This window comes from Tiliqua scincoides, chromosome 12 (assembly GCF_035046505.1).
Source record: "Tiliqua scincoides isolate rTilSci1 chromosome 12, rTilSci1.hap2, whole genome shotgun sequence".
Lineage (NCBI taxonomy): Eukaryota > Metazoa > Chordata > Lepidosauria > Squamata > Scincidae > Tiliqua > Tiliqua scincoides.
The window spans coordinates 315,505-327,933 of record NC_089832.1 but is presented as its reverse complement, the minus strand read 5'-3'; the positions used below and the strand labels follow the sequence as shown (position 1 = coordinate 327,933).

The 12,429-nt window shown below is 58.6% G+C and overlaps 1 protein-coding gene across 1 annotated transcript; it reads right to left on the bottom strand.

Annotated features, from left to right (window-relative positions):
• Positions 1-7,888: 7,888 nt before the first annotated feature.
• CLDN2 (claudin 2) lies at positions 7,889-8,581 on the bottom strand. Its single transcript, XM_066640249.1, has one exon. The coding sequence runs from the start codon at positions 8,579-8,581 to the stop codon at positions 7,889-7,891; it is 693 nt and encodes a 230-aa protein (XP_066496346.1).
• Between the last annotated feature and the right edge of the window lie 3,848 nt (positions 8,582-12,429).

Below are 12,429 nucleotides of genomic sequence, written 5' to 3'. Positions count from 1 at the left end.
CCCCCCGCCGTGGCCAGAAGAGAGCTCAGCAGCAGAGTGGGTGAGAGTGGGCTGGGTGCGTGGGTGTGTACTGGCTGCCCCCATCTCCCAATAGGAGAAAGCTGCTTGGCTTGAGAGAGGGAACAGTGAGTGCCCCAAGGAAGGGTCTGCAGGGCTGTCTGGCTCAGTTGCACCCCCGCTCTGCGACTCCACTGTGCTCTGCTGCACCCTCCATGGAGGCTCAGAGCAGCATCATAAGAAAAGGACTGCTTGAGAGAGGGACTCTCAGAGCACTTTCTCTAGGAGCCAACAGGTGGCGCCCTTGTGGGGCTGGAGGTGCTGCCTGGTCAGGATTGCACCAGGATGTGCAAGGAATCACCTCCAGGGATGAACTGGGCAAATGCACCAGAGCTCTGAAGTGAGAGTTTGAGAAGGGCAGAGGAAGGCCAAAGATGGAGCTTCAATGTCAGTAAGTGTAAAGTCATGCACATCGGGGCAAAAAACCAAAACTTCACATATAGGCTAATGGGTTCTGAGCTGTCTGTGACAGATCAGGAGAGAGATCTTGGGGTGGTGGTGGACAGGTCAATGAAAGTGTCGACCCAATGTGCGGTGGCAGTGAAGAAGGCCAATTCTATGCTTGGGATTATTAGGAAGGGTATTGAGAACAAAATGGCTAGTATTATAATGCTGTTGTACAAATCTATGGTAAGGCCACACCTGGAGTATTGTGTCCAGTTCTGGTCGCCGCATCTCAAAAAAGACATAATGGAAATGGAAAAGGTGCAAAAGAGAGCGACTAAGATGATTACGGGGCTGGGGCACCTTATGAGGAAAGGCTACGGCGTTTGGGCCTCTTCAACCTAGAAAAGAGACGCCTGAGGGGGGACATGATTGAGACATACAAAATTATGCAGGGAATGGACAGAGTGGATAGGGAGATGCTCTTTACACTCTCACATAATACCAGAACCAGGGGACATCCACTAAAATTGAGTGTTGGGCGGGTTAGGACAGACAAAAGAAAATATTTCTTTACTCAGCGCGTGGTCGGTCTGTGGAACTCCTTGCCACAGGATGTGGTGGCGGCATCTGGCCTGGACGTCTTTAAAAGGGGATTGGACAAGTTTCTGGAGGAAAAATCCATTATGGGGTACAAGCCATGATGTGTATGCGCAACCTCCTGATTTTAGAAATGGGCTATGTCAGAAGGCCAGATGCAAGGGAGGGCACCAGGATGAGGTCTCTTGTTATCTGGTGTGCTCCCTGGGGCATTTGGTGGGCCGCTGTGAGATACAGGAAGCTGGACTAGATGGGCCTATGGCCTGATCCAGTGGGGCTGTTCTTATGGAGGCAAGAGCCCTTGGTGCTCCTGGAGATGAGATGTGTTCATAAGGGCATAAGAAGAGCCCTTCTGGATCAGGCCAAAGGCCCGCCTAGTCCAGCCTCCTGTATCTCACAGTGACCCACCAGGTGCCTCAGGGAGCACTCAAGACAACCAAAGACATGCATTCTGGTGCCTTCCCTTTCACCTGGCATTCTGAGGTAAAATCTGCCCGTGTTTCATTACATGCCCTCCCACGCGCATGCATGCATCTGGCATTGCCAGGCAAGTGATTGCTCGCCCTCCCACCATGAGCCTTGCAGGCTTCCAGCCTACAAGGCCCCACTGCCTTTGCACATGCTCTGGAGCTGCCCTGGAAGGGATTATGTGTTGCTGCTGTTGCTGTGCTTCTCTGCACTTTGGGTCTCTGCCTTTTCTGGGGCGCCCTTCAGACCCAGCCTCTCCTGCCTCCTGCATGGGGTGCCCTCCTGCTGCTCAGCCCTTCTCAGGGCAGGAGGCTGGGAGGTGTGCAGCCAGGGTCCCTTTTTCCACTTTGTGATGTGCAGGTTTTCCCACTGGGGGCCACTCTTTTCCCATCTTGGCTGCAAGAGTCTTCCACACTTTGCAGGTGGGGAGGGCAAGGGGGATCCTGTACAGCAGCCTGCAAGCAGCTGAGTCTTCAGAAGGGCAGGAGTGGGGACAGAAATGGGGGGAGGCCCAGAACTGTCCCCCTGCCCCATTGCACATGTCCATGAGGAGGTGAGTGAGGGGGGGCTTCACCCCCAGCAGATAGCCACTGCCCCCCTCCCCCCACTGTGACCCTTTCTGGCTTCTCTCCAGGATCAACTTGTGGCCCAGAGTTTCTGCCAGATGCTTGAGTCTGGGCACAGAAATGTAACAGGTGGGATACTTTTCTGTTCTCTTTCTGGGGTGGGAGGAGTGCACCGCACTCTGCCTTCTCCTTTGTGTCCATGATGGCGAAAGCGATGACTTGCGGGTTCTCTGTCATGGCTACTTCTGGTCTGCTTCCCCTGGATCTGCACGTCTTCCGGTGTTGGGTGCTGTCCATCCCATGCGTGGTGCCAAGGGGCAGTCTCCCAGGGAGGCACAATGCAGGGAGGAGGGTTCCACTCCAGTTCTCCAGAAGAGCGCGAGGGCAGGGGGCCTGTGCCCATCTTGGCTGCAGGTGAGATCTGGCGTGCGGTGTGAAGAGTCACCAACACAGTTCTGCTAGCCCATTGCCTGCTGCCCTTCCTGCAGAGAAGGGGTGCAGGGCAGCCAAGCAGAGTCCAGGAAAGGGAGGTTCCGCCTTCCTGGTGCCTATGGGGGCGACAGGCAGGCAGGGATGTCTGGCCTACGGAGCCACAGTGTCTTCAGTGCTACGTGGAATGGTTGGGGCGGTGTTCACACAAGCCAGCGGGGACTTTTTGGCCACCTGCACGGGGGGGGGGGAGCTCTGAAGGAGGAGACCATTTCTCCACAGTGTGCTGCCTTCTGATGCTCCCAGACCATCTGCCGTGCCCGGAATGTGGCCACGGAGGCCTCCAGGCGAGGCCCGCGTGAAGCTCCTTGGGGAAAAGCAGGACAGCAGCATGCCACAAATGCCTGGGGTCACTCTAAATTTAGCAGACTGTGTGGGTGCCCCGAACCTGCCTGCCCTCCCAGTCCTGCCACTGCCCACGCCCCACCGCCCAGGCTGCCCCCTGCATTCTGTCCTGTGCCTTCCAGGTCACTGATCACAGTCACTCCCCAGGCTGGGCCATTCCTTCAGAACGCCTGGTCCTTGGCTCCTGCTTCTGGGTGCCCAGCAGGAATGCTGTGGGGGCTGGTGTTGGCAGGTGCCCAGAGGGCTCTGGGCCAGCACGGCTCTTCTCATCCTCCTGGGGAGTGCGCGGGGGAGGGGGGTCAGGTATTTGTTTCTCAGGAGGAGCTGATGCTTGGGGAGCTGTGGAGCTGCCTCCTCTTCACAGGCAGAAGCCCCTGGGCCAAGTCCTGGTCAGTCTGGCAAAGACCCCAACTCAGTCTGTAGCAGCTTCTGGAACATGAGCAGCCTGCTTGGAAGAGGATCAAGCCAGAAGGCGCCCCCCCCCCGTATTCATTTTCCTCAAGGGTCCCCAGATGCCATCTCACTGTGGAGACAAGAGGCCTAGAGGCTTCTCTGCCATTGCTTCCCTATAGCAGGGACTTAGAGGCAGACAGCCATTGACTAGGGTGGCTCCACACAGCCAACAACCAGTGATTGACCCCACGACTTTGGTTAACTCCCTTCTAAGGCCACCCCTACATCTTGCGGCAACAGAATTCCACAGATTCCTTCTCAGCTCAGTGAAGAAGTCCCTCTTCTTATCCACCCCGAATCTCCCACCAGTCAGTTCCAACAAAAAAACCTGGCCTGGACTCAGCAGGCATCTGCTCGGCCTCATCTGTGCCTTCCCCAGCAACAGCCTGCTTGCAGTGTGGTGCCCAGAACTGTCTGTGCCATTGTTCAAGGGAAAGCTGTCCACAGAGCGGCCATCCCTGCCCTTGATCCTCTGGTCTTGCATTAGCCTCGCGACTGAGAGACTGAGCGGGGGGAACAAGGAAGTTGCTGTTTGGCACCTCCCCTCCTGAACACACTGGGCAGGCCATGTCCCCTCGGCCTTCCCATCTGCATTATGGGAGCAAGAACAGTCCTGACTGATACGCTTTGGAGAACTGCTGGGAGGGTTCCCAGCAGGCGGCACCCATGAAGTGCTGGGGTGCTCGCCCGTGTGGAGTGCTGCAGCGATCCGGCCTCCTCCACAAACACAGGTGACCCTTGGGCAAGAGTACTTGCCATGAGAGAGATGACTTGTCAAGGCCAGGCCAGTGGTGCGCAGGGGAGGGGTCGTGCCCTCTGGGTCAAGAAGGGTCAGGCCCTGGGTGAACAGGATGTCTTCACAGCTAAGGTGTGAATCAGCTTGCAGCAGGTCTGAATGAGGAGACCAAGCATATGTGGAGGCCAAGGAAGGATGGGTGCCCACTCACCCACTGGCAGCTCTCCGCAGAGGAGCATCCTGTTTGCTGAGATCAGTTGGCCCTCTGGGCACAATTTCTTAGCAGGGTCTCTTGTTCCCTGTGTGGGGCAGTCAGCCAGGCACCTGACTCTTGCTGTCTTGAACTTGTGGGAGCTCAGCTCAGCTCAGCTCAGCTCTGTCACAGGAAACTTGCCCGTGCAAGTGCCTTGAGCTCTCACTGGTTTCCTTGCCCAGAGGTGCAGAGCATATCAGTCACCTGATGGCCTGTAGTGATAGTCTGATAGTGGGCAAGGTCTGATAGTGGGCAAGGTCTGATAGTGGGCAAGGTCAGTGCTAGTGTCCCAGCAGCAGCAGTGAACTGAATGCTCCCCTCGCTTGCGGAAAACTGAATCACTTTATGACAGGAAGCCGCTTCAGTTGGCACTCTAAGCCTGCCAGTTCGCGGGCTGGGCTGCTAGCAAACTGCAGAGAAGTCATGTCATGTCTGGAGTGGCTGAGAGTTGTTGCAGCCCGTGTGTGCGCGAGCTCATGCTGCAGTCCTGTGCTGGGGCCAGGTTGGAGGACTGCTGCAGTTCTCGGCTAGCGCCAGGCAGCTGACACGTGCTCCAGGTCCTGCTGCAGCTGCCTCTGTATGGCCGCTCCTTGGCAGGGCCAGTGTCCTGCCTGCATGATGGATGGCCTCCCAGCTCTGCTGAAATGCTGTCCTCTGGCTGTGCTTCTGCAATGCAACGGTGCCAGATTGAGCACCGGTGGTGCTTTGAGCTGGAGGGGCTCAAAGCTGGGGGGCAGGTGGGGGGAAGGAAATGGCCCTGCCATTTCAGGGTAACCAGATGTCATAGCCGCAAAAGAGGACCAGGCACCCCAAAATGTAGGACAGCCAAAAATGTAGGACGACAAAATAAAAGCTAAAAACACTCCTATATTGATTTCATGTGGTCACATATAATTTATTACATAGACTTGATTAATTACAAGAAGGCTCTGCGCTGCCTGCTCACAGGGAAAAGACAGGACATTTAACTTCTTTTCCAGGACCGAGGCTGAAAAAGAGGACATGTCCTGGAAAAAGAGGATGTCTGGTCACCCTGTGCCATTTGCTTACTGCCTTCCTCTCCAGGTAACCTGTCCTAGGAGGTTGTGGGGGGCACAAATGATTGCCAAAGGGGGCTTTTGTGTTCAGAGCACCCCCTGTGCATAGCGGTCAAGGGGACTGGGCACAGAAGAGAGCTCTTTGTCTCCATGCCCTGCCGCTGGTGTGCTTCTCAGGCACAGCTGACGAAGTGCTGCCCCCCCCCGCGCAGTCCTTGCCTGCAGACGTTCTGCTGTCCCTGGGCTGGGAGTGGCAGCTGTTCAGGGGGTCTGCCTCTCCGCTTTGTCCTTGGAAGATCTTTGGAGCTACCTTTTTGCTGGGATGCCCAGAAGCACAGTGGGCACAGAACATGAGAGAGCCCCCATACCGCCCGGCTCCAGCTGCAGCCCAAGCAGTGGCTGGCAAGATCCTGCCTGCAGGGCCGCCCCTCTCCTCCCTGCAGCTCCTACTCTGCAGTCCTCCTTGCCCACAAGGCAGCAGTGACCATGGAAGCCCCCCCCCACGCACACCCCCCAGCTAGAGCCAACCCAGGGGGGCATTGGAAACATTTCTTGTAGGGCCCACTAGGTTCGCTGCCAAGGTCTGCAGGCTCTTCGAGACATAACATGCACAATGGACCGATCTCTGTGATGGTCTCCATGATCTTTACGGCAGAACAGAAAGCGATCCAAGTGTGGGCTTAAAAAGTGCAAGTGAGTTGATGGACCAAATGAATCTAAGCGTATTTTAATTCAAAACTGCATACATGTCAGCTTCCAAGTAAACAAAATGTGTAGATACCGTTGACAAGTAAATACTTACAGAGCCGCTTGTTTTACTGATTGTGAAATGATTTAGTAAAAACATTCCTTGTATGTTTACGCTGGCACAGGGGCACCTCAGGTGTGGGGCCAGGTGGGAGCAACTGGTCCAATCAGCTTAAGGCCGGCCCTGCTTGCAGCAGAGCCATCCTTGGAGCAAGACCGCAGTGCTTCCAGGGAAACCGCCTCTCACCTGTGCCAGAGAGTTTCCGGGGTGGCGGCTAAGAAGGCGGTGGCTCTTCAGGGCACCCACAGACCATTCCTTGCCCCAGCCTGGAAGCCTTCTGGGGAACGACCCCCTCCCTTGCTCTCCACTGGCTCTCCTGCCCAGCCCCCATTCCAGCCCTTCTTCCTTCCTTCCTGTTCTTGGGGACTCTCTTCCCAGTCAAGGGAAGAAACCCAGCAGCAACCGGAACTTCCTTGGAACGCCCTGTCTTCCAGGAGCACCCCAGAGGCAGCAGGAGGGCAGCCTGGTCTGGATCCCGAGTAGCTCACTGGGCTGAGCCCAGGCCCTGCTGCCTTCAGGGTGCCCGGAGGCCTTTACGAAACCAGGCCCCTTCAGGATCCCACTCAGCTTTCACACAGCGGGGGGGGGGGCCCTTGGGGATGACTGAGACCTCAGGTCTCTGGTGCCACAGCCCACCCAGGCCTGGCTTTGCTCGTCCCTGGGCCATGCCCTGTGTGGGGCCAGGGCAGCCCCTTCACTGTGTGCCAGAGGGGCAGAAGTGGGACCCACCATCTACAACCCTGGTGGGCCAGCCAGAGTCCCGCCAGCAGAGGCCCGGGCGCTGGATGCACTGGGGCCAGACCCCCTGGAACAATGTTGACAGGCAGCCACTGGTTGTCTCCTGTCGGGTTTGTTTATTGTACCTGTGCTCCCAGTGCCAAGGCCAGAGTGTTCCCGCTTGCCCACCCCCATGCAAGAGGCACCAAGGCAGGAGGACTGCGTGGGAGCAGGCCAGATGTCCACAGTTACACCTTTGAAGTGTGCCAGGGAGGGGGTTGGGAGAGCGCCCAGTCTGGTCTGGCCCTCAGAGGTGGAGGAGAAACAGTCTCAGTCCCCGTCCCCCCCATGGACCTGAAGGCATGTGGCTGTCATTGCAGTGCTGCGCCCACAGCCAGCCTTTCTTCCAGGCCCTGGCTTCAGCGAGGAGCTGTCCTGGAAACCCCGTCCCTTCCTCCCAGCTTCCTGAGTTCCAGCAAGCCCTTTCCAGAGGCGCAATGCACCAGGCGCGTCATGTTCCCTCCGGGTCCAGTCACTCTCATGTTAAATGCCACCTGCTGAGTCTCCTGGGTCAGGGACACACAAGCCCCACAGATCCGCTTCTGCCTGTTGCACCCCTAGGTTTTGGAGAGGCACTTCTGTGGCAGCCAAGCCTGTTCCGTGCAGAGCACCAGCCAGCTTTGCTGCCGCAGGTCCTGCAGCTTGCTTGGTCTCTCCAGGACACTGAAGGGCTTCCCTGGAGGGTGCTCAGCTCCAGGGTGCTCACAGAAGCTGCAGCAGCTGGTCCTGCTCCCTGGTCCCATTGGCCAAGGCTGGGAGACATGATGGGCTTCCAGGCACGTTGTGCTGAGGACCACATGCAGGAGAAACAGGGATGGAGGTCCACTTATCTGTCCAGTCCTTCTCGGTGACCCAGAGGGCAGTGGCAGCAGCAGAGGGGGGGGCCCTGGGTGGCCACCCAGAGTCCAGCTGCTGCTACACATAGCCAGTCAGATTGTATGCATTGAACTCAGTCTTGGTCTTTGGAGAGGCAGAGGGTGCGGGGAGCTGCCTGCCTGCCCGGGCCCTTGAGTGGTAAGGACTGTAATAGGCTGCCTGGGGGTCCCGGGGTGGGCAGGAGGCACAGAGAATGAAGCCCCCAATGAGGGAGAGCAGGGAAGAGAGGATGCCCAGGTACAAGGCCTCCCCCAGCTCAAACTTCATGCTGTCAGGGACCACGGGGTTGTAGAAGTCACGCAGGACCACGTGGATGTTCCACACCACAGGGACAAAGCAGAGCAGCCCCCCCAGGACAAAGGCTGCTCCTCCCAGCACAGCCACCTTGTCCTTCGTGGGGGAGCCCTGGGCAAAGACGGTACACCGCATCCCTACCACGCTGACCACGGCAGCCAGCCAGGAGACGGCGGTGGAGGTGGCCATCAGGGCCTGGGCCGCTTGGAGGTCCGCGGGTAGGTTGAGCAGGGAGCTGTAGATGTCGCACTGGGTGATGCCCGTGCTGTAGGTGGCACACTCCATCCAGAGGCCCTTGGAGAAACCGACCGCGGTGACGATACTGGAGCCGATGTAGGAGCTGGTCCTCCAGCTGGGCAGCAGCATGGCGACCACAGTGCCCAGCAGCCCCAGCAGCCCCAGGACGTAGCCCACCAGCTGCAGGCCCACGGAGACCATCTCTGGCTTTCCTGCTGCTTTGCTAGCTCCTCTCCACGTCTTCTCTTGTCCTGCGCGGTCCGGTCCGTGTGTGTCCCTCCTGGGCTCTTGTACGCGGATCTTTCTGTGAGTTGAAGGGGGGGAGTTATCTAGGAGACAGTGTGGAGGGAGGGGGGAGAGGCATGCTGGGTTAATGATCGACCATGCCTTCTGCAAGCCTCCTCCTGCAGAGCTGGCATTGTGGAGAGGCAGAAAGCCCACCAGGGTGAGGGGAGGGGAGGGGAGGAGGGGCCTTTCCTGGGAGGTGAATAGCAAGGGAGCGAGAGGGAAAGCCTGGGGGTGGGAGGGGTGCCAGGCATAACAGAGGGCTGCCCTCTGCCCCCCTTTGTACTTAGCCCCAGACTGTGCCGGGTCAGCTGCTGATGGCACTGAGACGGGGTGGGGCGGGGCAGGGAGTGCTCTCCCAGAGCAAGGCTTCTCAGGTGGCAGCGGAGGTGGGCTTGTTTTCTACCTGCCCTGGAAGGCAGCCTCTGCAGAGTCAGCCCCAGTTCCATCTAGCTCAGCACTGAAGGCGCTGGCTGGCAGCTTCCCTCCAGAGAGCGAGCCCTCCCCTGCTCAGCACGGAGAAACTACTGCTGCCGCTGTCAGCGATCCACCCCAGTGGGCCCCTTGGTCTGCCGAACAGGGGTGGCTTCCCTACACAGCCGCGGCCCTGCTTCCCTGACCTGGCCTGTGAGCCTTGCTGGATTCTGCTGGCCTCCATCCGCCCCACTGGCTGGCTGGCTGGCTGACATGCTGGGTCTCTAGCCTGCTTGGCATGTCTGTGCAGAGTGGTGCAAGCTGACCACCCCGTGTGGCCATGTGCCACTGGGGCACAGGCACTGTTGCACATAGCTGCTCTCTAGCCAGTTGGGCGGGAGTTGGCTGCCTCGCTCAGGATGGGGTCTGCACTGGCTGACGTTGGCTCCTCCAGGGTCCAGGTACAGAGAAGGGCCTTTCCAGCTCCACTGGAGCTGCTGCTGCCGCCAGGGGTGGACCTCGAGGGGACCTTCTGTGGGTGTGACTCCATCCTGGGTGCTGGCACCGAGCCCTGGTCCCTCTCCAACTCTGGAGCGCATGACCATGCACAATTGCCTTGCGGTGAGCCCGAGTGGGACTGGTGCACTGCTTATATGCCGAACGGCCTGGGGCTCAGCCAGACATCTGGAGGTGACCCACGGTCAGCCCTCCCCTCCCCACGAAAGCTGGAGGCCTTGGTTGCCCCACCTTCTGGCAGCACCCCCTCCCTTCTGGGTCACAGCCTAACTCCTCTCTGGGAGCGACAGGGTCTCTCCAGGCCAGAAGAGGGAGGAGAGCTCTGCATCTCTCAGCAGCCTTGCCGGAGCTTTGCCTGGGCACCCGTGGCTGGCTCACAGGGCCCTCTGCAGTCAGGTGTCCTCAGAGCCTGCAGTTCGGATTCTGAGGGGCCACAGAACAGACACACAAGCACCCGGGAGGCCCCATTGGGTACTTACAGTGGCAGCCAGAGCGTTGTGGTCCCTGGGCAAGGTAGAGGAGCCTTGGCCAGAGTCAACCACCCAGGCAGGGAGGAATTGGGTGCCCCCCCCCCCAGGGAGCAGGGAGAGGGCTGGAGCCCTGGGGATAAGGGCAAGCTGACTGTTTCCGGCAGCTTTGCAAAATCCGTCCACAAATCGTCACTTGGGCCAGCGGCTTATTCCAGATCAGAATTAAACCCTTTCAGGGCTAAAAACCTTGAGGTGCCACACCACCTGCCTGCACGCCTCGTGTCGCTGTCAGTGCTTGCAGTGCACAAACAGTGGACCCGGCTGGAGGGGGAAGGGGGTGGTTGCTGATGAGGGGTCTGTGCTCGCCAGAGGACACACTGCAGGAGTTTGCTGTGGGCTGTGGCATGCCTGGAGTGTTTGGTCGTGCAGGACCTCCTCTGGGGAAAGAAAGGCCCTGATACTGGAGTGGAGGTGGCACTCTGTCATCCATTCAGAGGAATGCACAGGGCTGGTTGCGCAAATTCTTGGATGGAAGCAGGAGAGAGATATTCTCAGCTCCATGTCAAAGCTGGGAGATCTTGTGCTGTAACCCACCCCAACTCTGGCAGAAGCCAGGGGGTTCCTCTAGACCAGGGGTGCCCAAACCCTGGCCCTGGGGCCACTTGCGGCCCTCGAGGCCTCTCAATGCGGCCCTCAGGGAGCCCCCAGTCTCCAACGAGCCTCTGGCCCTCCGGAGATTTGTTGGAGCCCACACTGGCCCGACACAACTGCTCTCAGCGTGAGAGCAACTGTTTGACGTCTTGCATGAGCTGTCAGATGAGGGCTCCCTCCGCTGCTTGCTGTTTTACATCTGTGATGCAGCTGTGGCAGTGAAGGAAAGGTCAGCCTTGCTTTGTGCCAGGCCTTTTATAGGCCTTGAGCTATTGCAAGACCTTCATTCATTCATATAAGTTCATCTTTAATATATTCATCTATGTAGATTTATTCAAATTTTAAATGTAAATGAATTCTTCCCCCCCAGCCCCCAACACAGTGTCATGATGCAGCCCTCCTGCCAAAAACTTTGGACACCCCTGCTCTAGACTCTGCCGCTCCCTTCTCAGCTGGGCCTGCAGACACTGGTGTGCCACACCTGGGAGGCAACAGAGGAGACCCTGCCCCATGCAGTCTCAGGGGTATCACGCATGCAAAATGGCCCGTTTCCACACAGAGGAGAGGCAACCAGGCTGCAGCAGCTGCAGTATCAAGGCAAAATGCCACTGCTGGGCTTGGCCCTGATTTTGGGGGGGGGGGAGGCTCCAACCCCAATGGGCAAGAGATATGCCTGCAGGAGGCACCTCTTGGCAAAGGGGACCAGAGTGGCCAAGCCACAGGGCAATGCTTGACTTGGCCTCCTTCCTATGCCGGGATGGGGCTTCTAAGACGCCCTCCTGACCCCACTCCCAGGGACTTGCTTTTCCTGCCTGTGTTTGGGTTTGTTACTGGGGCTGGCAAATTTCCTTCACTGGGCCCTGGTTTATTCAACTGGAATGCATTTCACAGCTCATGTGTGGAAGGGATATAAAAGGGGTCCTGGGGATAGCACAGGAATTAGACTGCTCCAAGGGAGCCTGGCCATGAAAGGAGCTGCTCTGACGTGCTCCAGCTCTGCTAGGAACTCCCTTCAGTTCTGGAGTCCCACAGCGACATCCGTGGTCCACGCTGAGAAGCAGGGTGAGGAGATGCTGGCCGGGTGTAAGGGAGCCGGGCTGGGAGCGGAAAGGAGACTGAGCCAGCTGGCGCAGGTGATGCCCCAGACCCTGTTCCCAACCCAATCCCCAATCCTCCCTCCTCTGGGTAGCAGAACCACCACACTCTGGAGGCTGTGGCTGCCCACCCCATCCCCAGCAGGCAGTCCAACAGGCCAGGAAGCAGGAGGGGTCAGGAAGTGCTCGCCCCGCAAAGGGAGAGGCTGGGAGGAGCACCCACCTTGTGGTGAGCTGGGGAATGACGGGTAGCATAAGGGGGTCCTGGCATGCAAGAGCAGGGGGGAGATGCCAGGGTTTTCCACGCCCTGCCTGGGAAGAGGGGGGCTGCAGCAGGCAGGGCTGGCACAGGGGTGACGCCTGCCGCCTGCTCTAGTCCCGGGCTGAGCTCTCTGGAGAACTGCAACGGCCTCTGGTAGCTGTGCCAGTCAGGCAGGTGGGCTGGAAGGAGCCCCGTGTCCTGGCGAGGGAGGGAGGCCAGCATTCCTCAGGGGGTTAGTGGGATTTGGTGCCAGGCCAGCACCTCCAAGCTGCTGCCGCTCCATGTGCGGGGGAGGGGGCTTGCTGGTGAGTCTGGCTTCCCAGCAGCACCTCTGTTCTCCCATCCGCATGAGCCTGG

What these genes read in the sequence shown, in the direction of transcription:
- CLDN2 (XM_066640249.1), bottom strand. Translation starts at nt 8,581, where the DNA reads ATGGTCTCCGTGGGCCTGCAGCTGGTGGGCTACGTCCTGGGGCTGCTG.